Source organism: Brassica rapa, chromosome A07, assembly GCF_000309985.2.
Source record: "Brassica rapa cultivar Chiifu-401-42 chromosome A07, CAAS_Brap_v3.01, whole genome shotgun sequence".
In the NCBI taxonomy this organism is placed as follows: domain Eukaryota; kingdom Viridiplantae; phylum Streptophyta; class Magnoliopsida; order Brassicales; family Brassicaceae; genus Brassica; species Brassica rapa.
This window is the reverse complement of record NC_024801.2, coordinates 19,223,745-19,245,516: the sequence shown is the minus strand read 5'-3', so window position 1 is coordinate 19,245,516 and position 21,772 is coordinate 19,223,745. Positions and strand designations below refer to the sequence as shown.

Sequence of the window (21,772 nt, the reverse complement as noted above, 5' to 3'; positions counted from 1 at the left end):
AGTCAATTTCAAACGTAATGACTAACTAAACAAGTTTTATTTTGATTAAAAAAAATCAAAACCACAAAAATCTCGAAACCCGAACATTAAGTAAATGCATTTATCTATCTGTATATGTACTTTCTTATAAACCTATGACAATCAGTAACAACAAAGCAATTTGAGTTATGCTTAGATGGTCGTGACTCGTAGCCATACATATGAAAATCCATTAAAACATCTTAAAATGTATAGGCCTAAGATTAAGAATATTAATTATAATATGTTTGACACTAACTCTAGACTCTAGTATGAACATGGCTGTAACAGTTAGAACCCGGAGATTAGTCGTTGGCTCCACACGCCTCCACCTTGAAGTCATATTAAACCGCAATATTGCTAGCACCTGAATCCCATCACCAACTGGACTTGGCTAGATATAAAGTTATGGGTTATAGTTATTGTTTGCAAGCAGGAGCTCATGTTCTTGAATTTATTAGTATTAATTTTCTCATTTTTAAGGCTACACGAGAACAAGCTCATACACTCAAGCTTATCCTTGCACACCATTAAAACATCAAGAGACTTGCGTTGGAGACGTGGTGTATAGTTCAGTGTATCTTTAGGGTAAGAACAGTTGAATGTTTCATTAATAGGACTGGACAAAATATCCGGATCCCAAGAAACATGAAACCGACCCAAAAATCAGGATTCCGAACTTGTTAGGACTCGGAGTAAATAACCGAATAAATCCTAAATTGCTATATCCAAAAAACCAGTACCAAATCCGATCCGAATCGAGAACTGAATAAGTATCCGAAAATATCCAAAAATAAAATATATATCTAAAAATGTTAGTTATAATTATACTTATAATTATTTTATTAATTTAAGTTTAAATTTAAATTATAAATTAAATAACTTAGTTAATTTTCAATACTTTTGTATATTTTCAGATGAAATAAGATAGCTTGATAGAAATACTCAAACAAAACTGTATCTAATGAATATTTTTAGTTATTTTTTGGTACATTTGGAAAGTTTGGATACAAATTACCCAAACTAAATCGGGTAATATAGTTACTTTAACTACAAATATCCGAACATGTTTTAGATATTTTGGTTATTTTCAGGTTTCTATACAACAGAATCGAATTCACCCGAATTCGGAAAGACACGACTCGAACCCGACCCAAAATTTTGTAATACCCGAATATGGCTTGATTCCAAAACCTGAAAATCTGATACCCGAAAGAACCGAAACGAGTATCCGAGTGCCATGCCTATTCATCATCATGCACCTGCACATTAATTGTATGCATCATTCTCAGTTCAGATGGTAATGGGTTAGATATATTCGGGCTAATACTTATTGTATTTTTTCCATTGATCTAACAGACTTGTTTTTGTTAGTTTGCGCCAACAAATGGGCCAGATATAAGGGCTAAAGCTCACAAAAAATTCCACACAAAGAGCCTATTCTTTTTATGGTGGACCTGGCTTTTTCTTCTGCTGCATTTTTTTTTTGTGGGAATAATTTTATATGGAATAAGTTATTCATGAAAAATCCACAAGCTGAATAATTTTCTCCATTGATTCAATAGGATGTGGGAAAAGGTGAATGAAGTTAAAAATATTCAGAAACAAAATCATAGTAAATGGAAGAGATGAAAAAAAAACTTAATAAAAAATATATACTATTAAAAGATTTTTATTTGTAGAGAAAATAGATAGGTTTAGTTAGTTACGTTGAAAAAACTAGATATATATATATATTATTCTACTATATATATATTTGAATTAATTTTTTTGAAGTAACTAAACTTTCAGATTTGTACTAACAAAAATGTACGAATTTAACACTTGATGTTTTTTGTTTATAACCTTTTATACAACAAAATATAGCAACATGTTCTGATTTTTTAACAATCATATATATACATGATCATACTTTTTCCCAAACTTATTGAGTAAAAACATTCGTATGCTTAAATTTAGCATTGTTTGACTAATTTTTGTGATAATATATTAGTACTATACACATTTCAGATATTTATATAATAATATTACCTAATTAGGTTGAATTTATTTTCATTCCACAGTCATTCCTTCAAATAATTTCATTCATGTTAAACATGTATCTTTCTTTTGGAACATATGTACTCATTTCCCCCTAATATTCATTTTCTCTTATTACTAAACTAAAACTGAAAAAAAAAACAAACTTTAATAGAAATAAAATCCCAAAAATATTAACCCTTCTTTCTCTCTCTTATCCGCTCCTTCCTGTCTCTTCCCTCTCTTCCACCGCCGCCGTCACCCTCCTCCGACAGATTCAATCCTCTCCTCCTCCTCCGCCGCCACCACTCATTACCTCCTCCGCTTGTAAGGTACGACAACGCTTGTACCCTCGTATCTATCGATTCATTTCGATTCTCCATCGTTCGTATCTCTCTCTCTCTCTACGCGTCTTGCTCTTATCGTCTCTCCATTGTATCAATTGAGCTGGGCACTCGTCTCTCCTTCATTTCGAATCCATTAGTATTCGATTTCGCTTTCAGATTGTGTTTGGGGCTTAGGGTTTTGCGGATTCGATTGAACTGAATCTCTCTTAAGAAATGAAAAGCTGCTAAAATAGACATATTGATTGTGTTTTAGCCTCTTATTCCACTTTGGTGTTGGGAACTGATTGAGATCAATGCTCACTTTTTTTTTCTAAGTGTTGCAGAGAGTTGGGGAAGCTTAGTACCTGAAGACAGGGCTCTTCAAATCAATGTCAGAAGCTGATATGGCCATCATTAAACCTGAGGTTAGCTTTTTAAAGTGTTGGACTTTAATTGTCTTACCATCTTGAAAGTGATGGCAACAAGGAGTTATGCTAAGTTATCTCATGGCTCTCATCTAGTATTTATTGGTAATATTAGTTTTTGGATAGAGAACAGAGTTGAATGAGTAGTTGATTTACTTTACCTTTGAACCAAGAGATTCAGTTACTTTTATCTGTGGTATCAACACAGATGATGATGAAATCGTATATATGGCTTGAAACGACTGATGGATCAATCCAACAAGTGGAGCAAGAGATTGCAATGTACTGTCCCATGATATGTCACGAAGTGCTACAGAAGGGTCTGGGTGCTGGATCGTCTAAGAACTGTGCAATATCTCTTCCTCAGCGAGTTAATCCAGCCATGTTAAGCTTGATTCTCGATTACTGCAGATTTCATCAAGTACCTGGACGTTCTAATAAGGTTTGTCTTTTAATTGGGAACAAATGGTGACATTGATAATCATATTGCCATTTATTCATTAGAGTTTTTTTTTAATTACTATTTAGGAGCGTAAAGTTCATGATGAAAAATTCATCCGGATGGATACAAAGCGGCTCTGTGAGTTAGCCTCAGCCGCTGATAGTTTGCAGTTGAAGCCTTTGGTTGATCTTTCTAGTCGTGCACTTGCACGGATTATAGAGGGGAAAACCCCTGAGGAGATACGTGAAATATTTCATTTACCAGATGACCTTACTGAGGTATGTAGTCTTCAATATCATCTCTTTTTAAGGATGTTGCGTTCCCATCTGCATTTTTAATATTTTTGGTATAATTTATCAGGAGGAGAAACTAGAGCCTCTGAAGAACTTGATGGATGATCCACGTATCCGACTCTTGAATAGATTGTATGCGAAGAAAAGAAAGGAGTTGAAAGAAAGAGAAAAACTTAAGGTTTGTCATCACTTTACTCTAGAAACTTGGTTTGTAAGATTGGACTTTTGCAGTAGCTTTATACTTTTTTGGTATGTCCATGTCCCAGGGTAAAGAGGTTGAAGAACGAGTCGACGAGCGTTCTGTGGATGACCTTTTATCGTTTATTAATGGCAAAGGTACCTTTTGTGTCTTCATATCTCTCCAGTATGCCATGTTCCTTTTCTGCTTCGAGTTGCTCAATTCCATAGTTGACATGGCACCACATATTATTTCATTTATTGAGCCTACTTTGATGCTTACATTACACTATGCTATTTTTCTTGGGCTATTAATCGATCATTTTCCATGTTAATATACTTCTTGCTTATGCATTTATAGCCGAGTTGATGGGTTATTTACTGCGCGAATCCTTGATGATATATTGGGCTTATCTTTCGCAGATCACAAGGTGGTAAAGACTTCCAAGAGCAAAAAGAAGAACAAGAAAAGGAAGGAGCATAAAAATAAGGTTTAAAGTAGTTTCTCTCTGGTTTAAAGTAGTTTCTCTCTGATTGCTCTTGGTTGGTAGAAATCAATAAATCTGAGTGTGTTCCTTGTGCTTAGGTTTCACATAATTTGCATTCCAAGCAACAAGGTGTCCAAATTGTTGATGAGACTGCCTCCAGCCTGGGAGGGGTATCTAATTTACCCAGTATGGAAGATGATATATTTTCACTGAAGACCGACTCTGAAGATGGTTATGTAGATGATGGAATGGATCCAGTTTTGAAGGAAATGCTTGATAGGTAAAGTATCACTTGTAAGTTAAAACACTTCACAGCCCCTTAAGATAATAAATGGGTGAACATCATTTTAATTACAGGGAAGTAGAGGATTTTGCTCGGAGATTGAACTCAAGTTGGGTTCTATCTTCAGGACAAGAAAGGCAGCCTGTGCACTTTTCCATAAACGGCAATGGGGCTACAAGGCGATTAACAGGTACACATGACAAGCCTTTTTGTCAGGGTTAATCTTTAAGGTGGTGATGTTGAACTGAATATCGAGTCTTGGATATAGCTATAGATGACTGATGGGAGAGATAGTTCAGTTTGCCTTCGGTTTTGAACATTGAAGGACCAGCTGCAGGACACAAATGAAGCTGATAACTCTATAGCCCAATGGCTGGAACAGTTTTGGTGATCCCCACACATTTAGATTGTAAGCAATTAGAGAGAGAGTGGTGTTCTTCATGGGTGTCCCCTCCTGTAATATATTGCTTTTGTTTTTTTTTTGTTCTCATAAACTGTTATCTTTCGTTGATCCGAGAGTTTAGGATGCAGTTTTGCTTCTCTTTTGATCAACCTTTGTATACCAACTTTTTAATTATTTATTGGTTACCTTTCTGTATTCTCATAAACTAAAGAATATGAAGAAGATGATTCCACTGTCTTTATCATCACAAACCTCTCTCACACAGCTTCACCTCACATGAATGGTTTTATAAATATTACATTCTATGTATTTACAGATGTGATCAAGATTTTGCGGCTTTATGTTCTCTGTCTTCTTCTTCTTCTGTAGCTTTTCAGGTAATGCTGGGGTCACTCATATTGCTTATGGTTTTTGGATGGCAAGTGCCAGAGTTTTGTGGAGTGACCGTAAAAGGCAACTCACGAGTCAGGTGAAATGTTAATTAAAGAGGAAGAATTTATCAAAAGGGGCAAGGGTTCTTCTCTCTTGTTCAGGATCTCAGGGCTTACAGGTACAGAGGGAGAAGATGAGTGGTTTGATTTATCTTATCTTATACTTAATGAAGCCTCAGACCCTCCAAAGTATGACAATGTACCAGCAGATCGAGAAGAACTGGTTGGCGATGTTCTCTCTTTCACCTTGCTTTTCCCATTTGAACTTCAACTCTGCATATCTGAATTGGAGCTTACTTTGAGAGGACACAAGCCGCTGTATGCGCATATAATAGAGTTGAGAGAGCTCTGACTTCATCCATTCTAAGCTTCCCTACACTGGTTGCACACATGTAACAGTAACAGAGCATCAACTACTTTATATAGCTACGGAAAAGAGGATTCTGGCTTGAACCTTGTATGGATGGGATGTCCTTTGCAGATAAAGTGAATGTGACAAGCCGCAGAGGCGTATTGGGAGACTAAGATGGCTTTTCTCGACCTCAGTTTCTCCATCTTCCTGTAAATTGATCACCACTAATGTCAAATTCGAGAGGGGTAAAAAAGAAACAGGTGAAGAAGCAGCAACACAAAAGGCTGAAGCCTAAGAAGACAATACGTTGAATAGTGTTTGTATGCAGCTGCTCCCATTATGAACTTCTTGGCTCTGTTGTCAGAAATCATCTGCACAATTCCCTTCACGGTAGACCTTTGAAGCAATTCTCCTTGAACACAAATTTCATATCTCATCTGTGTATATAACATACCCATTTCTGCAGGCACAAACTTCATATCCCATCATGACGTACAAGAGAATATCATATTACAGTTTACAAATGGCTGACTCATACCAAACACGGCTAGTGATAGAACAATGAGTGAACTATTACATAACGTCAAAACACAAACCAATTAAAAATAAAGAAAAACGTCCCCAGGAGAATTGCACCAAGACTCGAACTCGTCTTCAGAGAACAATGAGTGAGCTTCCTTAACTAGCCTCTAAGGACTTCAAGCTCCTTTTAATCAAGTCTTTTACAAAGAGAGGATCTGGTTCAATGATCCAGGAGCTTGAATCCTGAAGCCATTCTTGGATTGCAGATCGAAGAGAAAGATTTGGAACCAAGCTTGTGTGGATAAGCCTTTTGTTTGTCATTGGAGAAGTCTCGTGTCCACTATCAAGCCAACAACGTATGGCCTCTCCTTCATATGTAAAACCGTCTGCTGCTACCTGTGGATCCTCCATCACATCCTGCAAACATAAGATGAACTTTTGTAATGATTCTCTTATATAGTTTTCATTGATCTTCCAATGTTTCTTTACCTGTGTAATGGGACATAAGAAGTATTGAGGCAGTTCAGGGTCCCTAGAGGGAGACACTTCCTCTCCCTCTCGTTTACTCTTCAGCTTTGATACTTTGCGAAGCTTTATCTTCAACTCTTCACGTTCATCTCCAAGTCTTCTCAACACTTCCATTAATACGCAATGATCGCCTTAGAGCTCTCTGATCACCATACTTGATTCAGCAATTCGTGACTCGGATTCTGATCTCATCTTTTCAAGTTGTTCTTTAGCTTCTTTCAGTGCCTTCTCTGTTTCCTTCCTACGCTTCAACTCATTGAGATACCTATTTTCCGATTCTTTAGCCTACACTTATGGTCATAGACAAAAGTTATAAAATGTTAAATACTTCCAAGCTAAATTGAATAAGTTAGAGTAACTTATATATATACCCTTTTGATTGCATCGTTTGCAGATTTTTCAGCTTCTTCACGCTTAGACGCCTCAAAGAGTGTCTCCCTTTTTGCTCTCTCAGCTTCTTTGAGAGCTACTTGGTTCCCAACATCATCTTTAGCCACACTCGAACTTGGAACCCTTTCAGTTCCTTTAGTTATCTTGGATTGGCTCAAATAACTTGACGATGTACCTTCTAGATACAAGATTTCTCTTCTTCTAGCTTCTCTGCATCAACATCATACACTTGTTTAGCGTAAGTCACAAGTAAGACTCAAAGACCAAACCTAAACAATGACTACTACTTTTGTAATCAGCACTAAAGAAGATGAAAGTTTGACTCATAGTTGGCCAAAACCTTGTAAAAATTAGGTATCCATTGCAGGGAAACCATATATGGCAAGTATCTGGTGCTTCTCTGCGAATGTAAATAGCTTTCTTGGACTGCAAGTCTCTCATTTTCCTGGAAAAGTTTTAAATTCTTTACTTGATCAATAAATCCATACTTAAGATAGCAAATTTTTTTGACTCTAATGCTAGTAAAACCACTTACATTGAATAGTGTCTATCAGCTGCTGCTCCCATGACAAGTTTCTTAATTCCATGCTGAGATATCAATTGGAGTATACCTTCCTCTATGGAATCCATTTCAATATATATCGTCTCTGCACTGACCTAATCAATTCACAATTTAACTTGAGATTCAAGAAATTCAAACATCTCTTGTAACAATCAAGAACACATGGATAAACCTTATTATTTCACAATTAAACATGAGATTCAAGAAACCAGAACATCTCTTGTAACAATCAAGAACATATCATAAACCTAATCATTTCACAATTAAACTTGAGATTCAAGAAACCAAAACATCTCTTGTAACAATTAAGACATATGGATACCATTAGTATTGTCTCAAAATATTTCTAAACATTGTTTAAACAAGTAATGATATACTTTAAAAAGTTAATAGTTTCATATATATATATATATATATATATATATATATATATATATATATATGTTTATTTTTTTAAAAATACAGACCATAAACTTAGAAATATAATTCAAATTTTAAAAAGTTTAGACCCTCTTTATACATCTATTTAAAAAACTTTTCTTTTTTTCCTTTTAGAATTGGGATCTTCTCGACCGCTTCCGCCTAAGATATAAATGATACCTGCATTTGCCTGCAAATATGAAGGTACTTGTCCAGATTATTAAGTGCTCTCTTCTTCTTCTTTCTGTAACGCCGCAGTTTGTGCTCGTGGAACCTTGCTCCCGCTTGAAATCAAGAAAACAAGATTCAATTATTTTAACCAAAAATATCTACAAACTCTGCACAAAAAACGAATATATATATACTTACGGATTGAGATATGGACCGGTTGATGAACATAGACGATGCAAAACTCTCTGCCTCCAGTGTTCTGTATCGCCCAAACGAGACTAGACTTGCTCTCCAGATCTCTCTTTGTCACTGCTACATAGATCTTCTCATCCATCACCACCTTTCTGTTGCTAATCTTCATCGATTCACCGTCATCGCTGCCACCATCTCTTGTTGATCCAGCCATTTTCACATTTTCTTGAATCTTTAACTTCATCACCACTCACGTCCACATAAAAATCTGAGTAATCCTTCAGAAATGAGTGGTAAAGATTTGATCTAGAGCATTTTATAAGCCAAACTATTCAACTTCCAAATATATATATAGGGAGAAGCAAAACACGTTATCTGATCACTAATCCGTGTTAATTATAGACTTGTCAAGTTATCATAGAAGCGTAATCACATTATTACTTAGAAATCTATGAGTAGATAAGAAACTGACTTTCAAAGAACGGACCAAATTAATAATCTGAAAGTATGTTCGGTCTTTGTCAAGAGAATTTAGGAACATAGGAAAGTGAGATAGAAATTTCAAACTAGCACAAAAAAGTCTCGGAACATTCTTCAGGTCTCTTGTCGTCCAGCGTTACGTATGCATGCTTACTTCAGCGCCAATTTTATGTTTTACGTTTATGCCCCTGACAATCAACCTTTAAATTGTAATAATCCTAGAATGTGTTAGAGCAGGATTATCGGAGGATATAAGTGGGGTTTTTAAGCTGAGGGTCCCACTTTTTGGGTTAAAACCGGTGATAGAAGAGGTTAAATAAGGATCGACTTTGGTGCAATTTTTGCACTGTTCGCGAGCCCCACTGACACGTGGCGGCCTGCGATTGGTGCGATTTTTAATTTTTTTTTTAAATCAGACAAAAACAAAAATAAATAGAAAAACTAAAAATTGGACCTATGAAACCGTGCAGCGATAATCATGGTCTTAGAATATTCTTTTTAACGGAAATCATTGGATTAAAACTCAAAATATATTTTAATGAAAGTAACTATAGACCAACATTAGCATTAGCATTAGCATTATGCTCTATATTATCCAATCAATTATTATTAGAAAATTATTAAGAAAAGCATTTACTAAATGCTAATGTTCTCCAAATGTTCTCTAGCCAATGCTCTCGAAACTTTTAGAAGAGTATTTGCGTTTATAATTTATAAAATTAAGAAAAAATATATATTAATTCATTTATTTTATTTAATAATATCATAGAATTATTTTTATATCCAGAAAATAAAATTTTGATTTCTAAAATTAATTTACAATAAAATATTTTTTAAAACAGTATTTCACATTTAAAATATAATTTAATTTATATATTTTAATTTATATAATTTAATTTATTTTAAATGAGAAAAGTTATTTTTAAAAATATAAATTTTATTTTAAAATAATTTTTTCGATATAAGCATAATTTTTAAATTATTAAATAAAATAAATTAATTATATATCTTTTAAATTTTATATGTTAATATATTTATTTATATATATACATTAGAAATATATTCATTAAAAATAAATATATTATATACTAATTTTTATAATAATTTTAAATAACATGTTTAACAAAAGCATACAGCTCCTGCAGCATACTGATTCTATAGCATACTGCTAATGCTAATGCTAATGCTCTACCAATCAATGTCTTAGAGGTGTCCTAGAAAGTAGTTTAGTTTTTCATTCATTTAGCAAACAGAGTGTAAATAATTTTTTTTTTTTGGAGAAAAAAGAGTGTAAATAATTGAAATCATGTTCTTGTAAACTGGTCATGCAACTTATTTAACTTTGTTTACAAAAAAGTAAACTTATAAAACTTTGAAATAGTGATCTCACTTATGATGACTTTGCTTGAACAATTTATGTGTAGTAGAGTGTAATAACTGAAGTTATCCTTTTCAAATGAAATTAAATAATTGTTTCCTTGGACTTTTTAAAATTGTGGTCAAACACAGATTTTTAAACAGATATATACACTTAGAAGTTAAAAGTAGTTTTTCCTTTTCATTACACACTAAAGATCATTATATTAACTTCAACACCATTGTTACAAACTAGGCCGACAATTACAAGTAATTTTGGAATAACATGCCGGCGAAGTAGACAAACATCCCCGGAATCATGAGCCCACAAGACGGAGATAATATGAAAACATAAATGGAGATATTTGAACGGAAGAAGATGTCGAAGCTTTTCAGAGAGAGGTTGGAGAAAATTCTTAAAAGTAGTTATTTCATAATATCAAATCATAGGGACTTTACTGTGTTCACACAAATCTTATATTGAGAAGAGGCGTTATAGATTTATGAGATCTAATTTATAATCCACGAACTTTGTGATTTTAGCTTTGTGATGGTAATTTTCGTCCCGCATCTTTTGAATGTAAAGTTAGTCGCTTCGGTTTTATTTCAATTTTTGACTTGAAATTTTTGCTCTAAAGACCATCACTATTAAGGGTATCTCAACTTGAGTATTTCACAATTTTCCAATGAAATTATAAGCTTACACTTATCGAAAGATAAGTCAAATAAGACGACTCTGAATTTCATAATACTCTCCCTCAGCCACGGCATAGAACAACAAAATAAAACTATATAAATATATTCCATGCATTTAAGCAAACAAACTTTAATTAAATGAGTTGTTATTCCAACTGTTATGTATTCAAGTATGATCCAACAGTTAGTTTTATACTTTTTATTTTAATATAAGGTAATAGTATAGTGAATAATTTAACATTTTACCCAAAAGAAAAAGAAAAAAAAAAGTATAGTGAATACAATTGTTTCGTTCAACGTTAAATATGGACCGGTGTACTCCATTTTTAGCCCCAAAAAAAAAACTTTAATTAAATGAGTACATGGTGAATGGTCTAAATAAAGATAAGCATCGTTGTCTTGTTTGCATTTTCTGCCGGTTGTAGTTTACGTAAAAGTCATATCATAAATAAAGTCCAGCACGAGAAAGGAATTTTTATTTCTTTAAAAAAAAAAAGAGAAAGGAATTGACGGGGTATGTCATATGTGAGCTATACCACGAAATGAAGGGAATGTCTTTGGTTCCGAAATACACGAACCGTGGCGATGCTGATGAAGCTGTTCTGTCAGAACGGTGAAGTTAATCTACGAGACTAGGACTAGACTTGTGGGAGTATATGTTGGATAAAGGGTATTGCCCTCAGTGATGAATGTAGAATTAATTTGTAATTGGAGGGTGGCGGGTGGGGAAAGGGGGAAATCATATATGTTCTATTAAAATAAGATCATGATCTATCGATAAATATTATATATAATTATTCTCTTATTTATAAATATATCTAATTTTATTTAAACAATAATCATTACGTTAAGGTGGCTATCAACAAGTTAAAAAAACAACCCTATCTTAATATATGTTATATAACACTACGTTTTTTTTTATAAATATACCCTAACATTTACGTTAGGATAACCATACCTTATATAACTGTATATAAATTAAATTTCTTTAACATTTAAGAAAAAATTACATAAAAATGTTACATGTTTATAGAAACATAAAAAACAAAAAATTACAAACCAATATTATACCGGCAGATCAAGACCTAGAACATGTAAATATGATTACAAAGAAACGGGTATATGGACATATGATTACAAAAAACCAAACATATACCGAATCAACTTTTAAATTGCTATTATTTTGTAAAATAGATTTTGATTAAGATTTATACACATATATGGTTACAAAGAAAAAAAACAAATATGGAAATTAAATTTAAAAAAATAATTAAAATAAAAAATATATCTGTCTTTTGAAAGGAAGGGTCATAATCTAGTATAAAGAGTGGCGGAGGCAAGAAATAATTTTGTTGGGGAGGCAAGAAATAATTTTGTTGGGGGCATGAATACTAAACTACAATATTTAGAATAGGTGCATATAGCTTAGGCTTTAATAAATTACACTAAATTTTCAAATGTTGTTGGGTTCAGTGGCCCCATCTCATTACATGTGGCTCCGCCACTGAGTATAAACATAAAATTTATAGTTAGAATCTGATATTTAGTAAAAGGAAAGGAAATAACTAAAGTTTGTATATATTATTTTAAAAAATTGAAAATTTTATGGTGGTACTTGCCACCTCATTGACTCATGTACATGTACATCCTTACCACTGTACTGTGTGCAAGAAGAAAGGCTGATGATGCATTTGAGTGCTCGAGGCAGACAGTGGAGAGAGGAAGGTGCGTGGTCAAACCAGTATTTAGAATGTTAGAGAGACCTCCTTATCAAGCAAAGGCGATTTGGAGAAACTAAAGGAACTCATGAGTAAGCTTTTTACCGCCTCCTGGAACACAACTAATTTAGAAGGTAACTTTAGAGTAGTGGGTTCTTGTCTGCAAACCAACCACATTGAGAGATTAGTAGTTCAGTTTTCGAACATTGACAACAACAGTATTTTCAATAGACTTTGTTAAAAGATCAAACTTAGTGGATGAAGGAGCTGGCTGCTACATTGATCAATCAAGAACAAGGCTTTTGAGATTTGGTTTTGTGATTAGTATCACCTGATTTCACACAGGCTTGTGATTTTACATGAGCAACATGAACAGTTTGCAACGATCATCAAACATTATATAGCTATAGATTTACAGCAAATAACATCAATGGTATCATCCCAAGTCTTGGGTATAGAAGAACACACCATTACTCCATTCATCGTCTTCTTCCTCACATTCTCAACATCAATCACCACAGTAGAGCAATCCTTACCAATCACAAATATATTACTTCCAATAGCAACAAGCCGACATTGCTGCGTCATCACCAACTGAGATAGCTTCCCGATACGAATCCACACTCTCGTTTCCTTGCACCACATTGTCAGCGCAGCTCCAAAACTCTGATCCAAAACATAGAGATCATCTCCTACAACAACTGCTGGACCTAGCCACCCTGATGCCATATCATCCTCCACGCGCTTCCAAACTCCGCTCAGTCCATCATATACTACAGCTCCAACACCACCGCGAACATAAACCTTCCCATCCATTACAAATGAATCTTCAATATCACGGATAATATTCGCGTCTGAGAAGGATACACAAGCTTTCGTTACAGGATCGTAGATGTCCCAAGTCTGTGGAGCTTTCGAATTCACTCCTAACCCACCAATCGCCATAATCTTCCCATCCAACGTCTCACAAGCAAAGAAGCATCTGCAAAACGCAATCAGAAGATCAAACACCAAACTATTTGCTAAAATGGCAAGTATCAAGACCCCTAACCTTTTAGTTGAAAGAGAAGGTTGCAAGTGAAGCCAAGTGTTAATAGCAGCATCATAGCAATAAACATCATCACTAGCATCCTCTACCCAACCACATCCACCCAACACAAACAGTCTCTTACCCAACACTGCAAAACCCATACCGTCTCTAAAAGTGATATGCAGAGGAATCTCATGGACTCTTCTCCATCCTCTTCTAGAAGGATTCAGCACGTGTAAGAAGACACGGCCACACGTGTTGTGGCGGCACAAGGCGTAGATCCAAGACTCGGCTAAGTTAAATGATATCTTGCATATTTGCATTGTTTTATCCATTCATCCATGAGCATTTTCATCATATAGATTAGGATTCAGACATGTTTAGGTTGCATTTTGCATACATGAGTCTCTATTAGGTACTGGAGTACCACATAAGGTTATTTGGAGCTCAAAAGAGGTGAAAAGAGTGATCTTTGGACGAGCACAGCCGGAGCGACCTCTCGGAGCGACGGCATGAGGTCGCTGTGCACCACATCCCGGAGCGACTCATCCAGAGCGACTGCACAAGGTCGCTCGCGTTTTCACGTCTGGAGACACACATTTACACCTCGGAGCGACCTTCCAGAGCGACGTGCTGAAGTCGCTCCCGAAGCTCAGAGCGACCATACCAGAGCGACAGGGAGAAGTCGCTCGCGTTTTCATCACCCGGAGACGCGAGAACGAGCCCGGAGCGACCTCTCGCAGCGACACAGCGAGGTCGCTCCCGAAGCCTGGAGCGACTTGTCGGAGCGACGGGCTGAGGTCGCTCCGTGTTTTGTTTCTGCTCGAACTTGTGATTTCTCAAGGGCATTTTGGTCATTTCATTATGCACGTTTTTATTTTCTAAACCTATGTTTTATTACTCTGTAAGCCACCAGGAGGCACATCATTTTTGTTCTTAGAAAAACCACCAAAAACCTTTGGAAAGGGATCTTTTTGAATGAATTGATCAGTTTATTATTGAGAATTCTGTGTTCTTATCTATTTCCTGTGTTTCTCTACATGATTAATCTGAAATCCAATATGGGTTTAAGAGGAATCATGGAGATTAGTGAGTAATCACCTTTTGAATTCATGGGTTAGGGAGATTAAGGGTGATTAGGTTAGTTCTAGGATGTTTTAGTGTAGATCATTCTTGTTCCTTGCTAGTAGAGTATTCATAATGCATCTTCTGAGTTGGCCACTCAAAAGTTGATCAATAGACATTTCCCACCCAAAAGGTGTTTGATGAAATGCCTGAGACAACTCTCCTAGGCTCTTAGTATACTTTGCCAAAAACATTTGTTGTTAAAGATGCTAAGATAGCTAATAGACTTGTTAGTAATGATTGCTTTCATATTATTCAACCAAAGACATTTGATGTTTGAGATATGTTAGCAAATGAGCATTCATCTAGACATAGAGCTTGCTTAGAATTGTGTCTAGGCTTAAGGTTGATAGTTTGATTGATCATTTGCCATCCTTAGTTCGATACTTGATCACCCAAGGTCTAATCCCTATGCCCATGAGTTCTCTTTTCCCTTAGTCAAGAAAGTATCATTCTGTTATTTGCTTTCTAGTTTAGTAGTAATTTAAAACCCATCTAAATCATTGGTTGCACTTAGATTAAGTGAGTACTTGCATTCTCAGTGCTTTGATATCCCTCAGAACTGGTTCGACAATCATTTATACTACAACATTTGTCTTAGGAGCCTTGAAAACTCTTAACATCAAATTGGCGCCGTTGCCAAATTCTGAGTAGATTTGAACATTGAGATTTAGTCACTTGCTTGAGACTAAGTCATTTTTATTTTCTTTTGTTACTGATTCTCTTTCTTCACCTCCCTTTAATCTACAGGTGTATGAACTTGAGGAGCAGGGGTCCATCAAACCTAGTTCCAATAGCTGCAGACATCAGAGCTTTAGAGAGAGAGTGTGCTAGAAATAGAAGAGAAGAAGAGCAACAGGCTCACTTGCAGAGATTGAGTACTGATATGGGAGACATACCTCAAAACCAACAGCGAGCAGCTCGACCCATTGGCACTTACGACCGCCCCAACATTCATGGTCATAGATTGGGAATCCGAGCACCCGCTGTGGCAGCCAACAACTTTGAGATCAAATCAGGACTCCTCAACGTGATCGAGAACAACAAGTATCATGGTTGGCTCTAGAGGATCCATTTGATCACTTGGACAGGTTCGACAGCTACTGTGGGTTGTCAAAAACCAATGGTGTGTCCGAAGATGCCTTAAAGCTCAAGCTATTCCCTTTCTCTTTGGGGGATAAGGCACGTCAGTGGGAGAAGTCTCTACCCAGTGACTCCATCACTACTTGGGATGACTGCAAGAAAGCATTCTTGGAGAAGTTCTTCTCTACTTCAAGAACTGCTAAGCTGAGAAACGAGATTTCCAGCTTTCAACAGAAGAACTTGGAAGGCTTCAGTGAAGCCTGGGAGAGATTCAAGGGCTACCAAGCTCAATGCCCACACCATGGCTTTTCTAAGGAGAGCTTGCTAAGCACATTCTACCGTGGTGCTCTTCCTAAGTACAGAGCCAGACTGGATACAGCTAGCAATGGGTTCTTCTTGGGGAGAACTGAGGAGGATGCAGAAGAACTGGTTGACAACATGGTAAAGAGTGATGCAGTCTACAGTGGAGACCACGACAGAAGCAGTAGAACTGAGGATAAGCAAACGAGGAAGGAGTTGAAAGCTCTACAGGATAAGATAGACATCCTCCTTGCTGATAAAGCTACCCAAGAGCAGCTGCACTTTGTCGGCAACCCAAGCCAAGAGACACCAGCTATTGTCCATGAAGTTGAGGGTTTGGAAGGTCAGGAAGAGCTGTGTTTCATCAACAACAATGGTAGCTGGTACAAGAAAGAACCCAACTTTCAGTACAATAACTACCAACAGAAGTCCTATTCCAACAACCAGCAGAGTGGCTATCCGCCAAGAAACAACCAACAAGGCAGCTATCAGCCTCAGCAAAACCCCTCGTCTGGTTCCTCTGCTCCTCAAGAGAGCAGCACTGATACCTTACTGAAGCAAATCTTGGAGTCTCAGACTAGAAGTGAGAAGCAAGTTGGTTATGAGTTGAAGAACCTTCATTCCAAGATTGATGGGAGCTACAATGAGCTCAACAACAAATTCTCACACCTTGCTTCTACAGTCAGGAATTTAGAGAATCAATTTGCTTCCATGAACACTCACCAGAATCGCCAGCAAGGATCTCTACCTGGAAAGTCTGACCAAAATCCCAAGGAGGCCAAAGCTATCACCCTTAGGAGCGGTAAGCAGTTACCTCCTAGAACCCTCACCAAGGATGCTGAGAAATTAGGTGAGGGGGTTGCCATCAACATAGATGATGAAGTGGTGATTGTTGATGAGAAGATCAATGACGAGATCTTGGAGAAGATAGTGGAAGCCAAAGGTAAAGGAAAGGTTGGAGAGGAGAAGAAGACAGTAAAGGATGGTGAAGTTGTTACTCCAGCAAGTGAAAGTTCTTTTGTTCCTCCTCCCTATGAACCCAAACTTCCATTCCCTGGTAGATTCAAGAAGCAGCTGCTAGAGAAATACAAAGCTCTGTTTGAGAAGCAAATGAGTGAAGCTCAGGTTGCAATGCCCATCATCGATGCTTTCATGTTGATTCCTCAATACAACAATTTCCTGAAAGATGTTGTAGCTGCAAAGAAGAAGGAGATGGAAAGCATGATGAATCTTACCCATGAGTGCAATGCCATCATCCAGAGGCTTGATGTTCCAGAGAAATTAGAGGATCCAGGAAGCTTCACACTACCTTGTGCTCTTGGACCTATGGTATTTGAGAAAAGTCTCTGCGATTTGGGAGCTAGTGTCAGCTTGATGCCTTTGTCTGTTGCAAAGAAGCTTGGATTCACTCAGTACAAGAAGTGTAGACTCTCTCTGGTGTTAGCTGATCGTTCAGTGAAGTACCCTGTGGGCATCTTAGAGGACCTTCCTGTGAAGATTGGAAGGTATGAGATACCTACAGATTTTGTGGTGCTTGAGATGGGTGAGGAGGCTCAAGATCCATTGATTCTAGGAAGGCCATTCTTAGCTACAGCAGGAGCTATTGTTAATGTGAAGGAAGGCACGATTGATCTCCATTTGGGTAAAGAGAACATCCTCCACTTTGACATCAAGAGGAAAATGAGGAAACCAACTGTGTTCGGGCAAGCCTTCTACATTGAAGAGATGGACACCCCTGCTGATGAGCACCTTGAAGAGTTACCACCTGAGGACGACGAGGAGGGAGCATCTCCCTCTACTCATTCCCTATAGAAGGTAACCCACCACACTCCCTTGTATATACCATTTCATTTTTGCATATTAGTCTTCTTTTCGGTATCTCTCTCTCTACTTGACGACACAGAGACTGTGTCACTCAAGTTTGGGGGAGGTACCAAGTATTTGATCATGTTTGCTTTGATGTTGTTTCATTGAGTCATGCATGGCATACCTATTTGCATAGATAAAAAAAAAAAAATCAATCATTTAGTTTGCATCATTTGCATTTTTAGGAGAGTCTAGAGCATATAGGTTGCATTCACTTGCATTGGGAGCAATGATTTGAATGCCTTGTAAAGAACACTACGTTGCACTTGACTAGCTTTTGCACCTCTCAAAAAGACTTGTATGTTTCGAGCCTTGAAAACTCTTCCTGAAACTTGTTGATTGCTGAAACTCAGTCTTTGAAGCCAACTACAACCTTATTAGAAATGAATGAACTTAATGCTTCTTGCTTAGGGTCCCTTGTGTACTGAGTCATGGCTATACACACTGGAGTTGTCACATCTTTTATGCCAATCTTTTTGACAAACTCTAGTGGTAGACCACTCCCAAAACCTTTCCTTCCTTTTAAGCTTTCATTGTTTGATGAGTGAGGCCTTCTTCGGAAAGTCTTACATGCGCATAATGTTGAGAGTATCGGGAACGACAATGCTTGATCTTCATTTTTGCTAGATTGGACACTCTTTTGTCTAGCTATAGGTGGGAGGGTGAGTGTTGTGATCATGATTTGGGAGAAATGAAAAATAAAAAGGATAGACTCTTTGTGCTTAAGTGAATTGATTTTCTGGGATAAGTAGAGAACCTCTAGCTCTAGTTTTGAAAAGTCTTGGCCCCCAACCTAAAAAAAAAAAAATATATAAAAAAAAAAGAAATCGAAAAAAAAAAAAAAAAAGAAAGAAAATGGGGCTAGCAAAGTTGTTAGGAGCTAAGAAATGTTTTGAGGTTGTAGAAAAATCCCTTGTAGATTTCAAAAAGAAAGAGTTAAAGTTCTTAAGATCTTTTGGTGAGAGATGTGAGTTGGGTTTGACATTTGGGAATGATTGTGTAATGATATGTTTGGGAAAAGGGTAGAACAATGGAGATTGAGCATTGTATGCATGAGTTGGTCCCTTTCTTAGATATATTATGTGCAATGTCAAGGCTACTTGTTTTGAGAGTAAACCACCTTAAAGATCATATGTTTTGAACCTCTTGAATCACTTGAATAAAAGCCTTCCCTTACCCAACCAAATGACTTGGACCAACTGACCATTTGCAAGAATTCACCTGATGTTTTGTGCTTAATGAATGTGAGAGTTGGTTGATTTGAATGTGTGGATGCTTGATGATGAGTGTAAGAACAAAAAGAGTTAAGATAGGCCTAGAGAAGCTAGAGTGTAATAAGAGAGTGTGCTAGTTGTGTTTCTTTTGGCTATGTGCTCCCACCTTCAACCTCTCTTCCTATGAGTTCTAGAAAGTTCACTTGTGGACAAGTAAAAGAACAAGTTTGGGGGAGTTGATATCTTGCATATTTGCATTGTTTTATCCATTCATCCATGAGCATTTTCATCATATAGATTAGGATTCAGACATGTTTAGGTTGCATTTTGCATACATGAGTCTCTATTAGGTACTGGAGTACCACATAAGGTTATTTGGAGCTCAAAAGAGGTGAAAAGAGTGATCTTTGGACGAGCACAGCCGGAGCGACCTCTCGGAGCGACGGCATGAGGTCGCTGTGCACCACATCCCGGAGCGACTCATCCAGAGCGACTGCACAAGGTCGCTCGCGTTTTCACGTCTGGAGACACACATTTACACCTCGGAGCGACCTTCCAGAGCGACGTGCTGAAGTCGCTCCCGAAGCTCAGAGCGACCATACCAGAGCGACAGGGAGAAGTCGCTCGCGTTTTCATCACCCGGAGACGCGAGAACGAGCCCGGAGCGACCTCTCGCAGCGACACAGCGAGGTCGCTCCCGAAGCCTGGAGCGACTTGTCGGAGCGACGGGCTGAGGTCGCTCCGTGTTTTGTTTCTGCTCGAACTTGTGATTTCTCAAGGGCATTTTGGTCATTTCATTATGCACGTTTTTATTTTCTAAACCTATGTTTTATTACTCTGTAAGCCACCAGGAGGCACATCATTTTTGTTCTTAGAAAAACCACCAAAAACCTTTGGAAAGGGATCTTTTTGAATGAATTGATCAGTTTATTATTGAGAATTCTGTGTTCTTATCTATTTCCTGTGTTTCTCTACATGATTAATCTGAAATCCAATATGGGTTTAAGAGGAATCATGGAGATTAGTGAGTAATCACCTTTTGAATTCATGGGTTAGGGAGATTAAGGGTGATTAGGTTAGTTCTAGGATGTTTTAGTGTAGATCATTCTTGTTCCTTGCTAGTAGAGTATTCATAATGCATCTTCTGAGTTGGCCACTCAAAAGTTGATCAATAGACATTTCCCACCCAAAAGGTGTTTGATGAAATGCCTGAGACAACTCTCCTAGGCTCTTAGTATACTTTGCCAAAGACATTTGTTGTTAAAGATGCTAAGATAGCTAATAGACTTGTTAGTAATGATTGCTTTCATATTATTCAACCAAAGACATTTGATGTTTGAGATATGTTAGCAAATGAGCATTCATCTAGACATAGAGCTTGCTTAGAATTGTGTCTAGGCTTAAGGTTGATAGTTTGATTGATCATTTGCCATCCTTAGTTCGATACTTGATCACCCAAGGTCTAATCCCTATGCCCATGAGTTCTCTTTTCCCTTAGTCAAGAAAGTATCATTCTGTTATTTGCTTTCTAGTTTAGTAGTAATTTAAAACCCATCTAAATCATTGGTTGCACTTAGATTAAGTGAGTACTTGCATTCTCAGTGCTTTGATATCCCTCAGAACTGGTTCGACAATCATTTATACTACAACATTTGTCTTAGGAGCCTTGAAAACTCTTAACATCATTAAACTTGTTGCGATACTCGCAGAAGTCGTCGCTGGAGATGAAATCTCTCCATCTCCTGGAAACGCATTTCATCGCCATGTGGTGTGATCTTGGAACTCTAGCTAAGAAGAGATTCGAGATATCGTTAGGGACTCCGCTTATAAGCAACGTTTGCGTCTCTTTCGATTGATCCGCACATTCGTTTGTGCTCTCATGTACTATACTCTCCATTGTGAATCAATGAGATTCTACAAAACTCTATTCATGGCCAAAACAATAAACAGTTGCTCAAACTGTTTCGATTCAATTGTAGATTAAGCAAATCAAATTGTTTAGCTCTCAAGAGTCTACAGATCAAATCCTTCAGCAATTGCATCAAATCGACTACGACTAGTACAATCAGATCTACAATCTCGGAAATTTTTGAAGCATTAGATTTAGATACAATACCTGCCGAATTTTCGGAGCTTGACGAGTAGACTTAGATATCTCAGATCGTCACTAAGGTAAGCGTGATTAAGGAATCGCCAGAAGTTTGATGATTGCGAGCTTCTCGGAGAAGGAAGGAGGAGAGGACAGAGAGAAAGATCGCTTCTTCTAAGCAACCGCGACGATGTCGTTTTGGAAACGGTTGCTTATAGTTATAGGGGATGTTTACGTTCCGTTTCAACACGACGCCGTATTCGTCTTCTATTGGGCCTTGGTTTCACAAGCCGGGCTTGACCATGCTGCATATTCGGTCCATAAAGGTTTATCAGAAACGGTGTCGGTTTGAGGGAATGAACCTGACTAGAAT

The 21,772-nt window shown here is 37.1% G+C and overlaps 3 protein-coding genes, 1 non-coding gene and 1 pseudogene across 7 annotated transcripts; 1 reads left to right on the top strand and 4 right to left on the bottom strand.

Annotated features, from left to right (window-relative positions):
* The first annotated feature begins 688 nt into the window (after positions 1-688).
* Positions 689-5,069, top strand: LOC103830295 (SKP1-like protein 21). Of its 4 annotated transcripts, none has more exons than XM_033275777.1 (10): positions 694-2,369; positions 2,708-2,788; positions 2,997-3,230; positions 3,317-3,508; positions 3,591-3,701; positions 3,790-3,859; positions 4,124-4,191; positions 4,287-4,468; positions 4,546-4,661; positions 4,746-5,069. In XM_033275777.1, exons 2-10 carry the CDS (start codon positions 2,753-2,755, stop codon positions 4,751-4,753), a joined length of 1,017 nt encoding a protein of 338 aa, XP_033131668.1. In that variant the 5' UTR covers positions 694-2,369; positions 2,708-2,752; the 3' UTR covers positions 4,754-5,069. The 4 variants fall into 4 exon arrangements, with proteins under 4 accessions (XP_009104303.1, XP_009104304.1, XP_033131668.1 ...); XM_033275776.1 differs by having other exon boundaries at positions 705-2,369; positions 4,740-5,069; XM_009106055.3 differs by having other exon boundaries at positions 689-2,369; positions 2,700-2,788; positions 4,546-5,069.
* Positions 4,945-6,171, bottom strand: LOC117125720 (U-box domain-containing protein 37-like). The gene is made up of 3 exons (XM_033275779.1): positions 5,964-6,171; positions 5,760-5,864; positions 4,945-5,683 (listed from the first exon to the last, which is right to left on the bottom strand). The coding sequence occupies exons 1-3, from the start codon at positions 6,134-6,136 to the stop codon at positions 5,599-5,601; spliced, it is 363 nt and encodes a 120-aa protein (XP_033131670.1). The 5' UTR covers positions 6,137-6,171; the 3' UTR covers positions 4,945-5,598.
* On the bottom strand, positions 6,076-21,578 carry LOC103830297 (annotated as a pseudogene).
* LOC103830293 (F-box/kelch-repeat protein SKIP4) lies at positions 12,948-21,584 on the bottom strand. The gene is made up of 4 exons (XM_009106054.3): positions 21,431-21,584; positions 20,996-21,234; positions 13,744-14,019; positions 12,948-13,674 (listed from the first exon to the last, which is right to left on the bottom strand). Exons 2-4 carry the CDS (start codon positions 21,205-21,207, stop codon positions 13,089-13,091), a joined length of 1,074 nt encoding a protein of 357 aa, XP_009104302.3. The 5' UTR covers positions 21,208-21,234; positions 21,431-21,584; the 3' UTR covers positions 12,948-13,088.
* Positions 16,132-16,238, bottom strand: LOC117127055. The gene has a single exon (XR_004449813.1). It is a non-coding gene; the product is annotated as a small nucleolar RNA R71 (small nucleolar RNA).
* Positions 21,585-21,772: the final 188 nt, after the last annotated feature.

Coding starts and splice junctions, on each gene's coding strand:
- LOC103830295 (XM_009106055.3), top strand. CDS start 2,753: ATGTCAGAAGCTGATATGGCCATCATTAAACCTGAG. Junction 3,231..3,316: donor TACCTGGACGTTCTAATAAG/GTTTGTCTTTTA, acceptor ATTACTATTTAG/GAGCGTAAAGTTCATGATGA. Junction 3,860..4,123: donor ATCGTTTATTAATGGCAAAG/GTACCTTTTGTG, acceptor TATCTTTCGCAG/ATCACAAGGTGGTAAAGACT.
- LOC117125720 (XM_033275779.1), bottom strand. CDS start 6,136: ATGAAGTTTGTGCCTGCAGAAATGGGTATGTTATATACACAGATGAGA. Junction 5,865..5,963: donor GCATACAAACACTATTCAAC/GTATTGTCTTCT, acceptor ATCAATTTACAG/GAAGATGGAGAAACTGAGGT. Junction 5,684..5,759: donor GGACATCCCATCCATACAAG/GTTCAAGCCAGA, acceptor GTGTGCAACCAG/TGTAGGGAAGCTTAGAATGG.
- LOC103830293 (XM_009106054.3), bottom strand. CDS start 21,207: ATGGAGAGTATAGTACATGAGAGCACAAACGAATGTGCGGATCAATCG. Junction 14,020..20,995: donor GAGTATCGCAACAAGTTTAA/TGATGTTAAGAG, acceptor GATATCATTTAA/CTTAGCCGAGTCTTGGATCT. Junction 13,675..13,743: donor CCTTCTCTTTCAACTAAAAG/GTTAGGGGTCTT, acceptor TGCGTTTTGCAG/ATGCTTCTTTGCTTGTGAGA.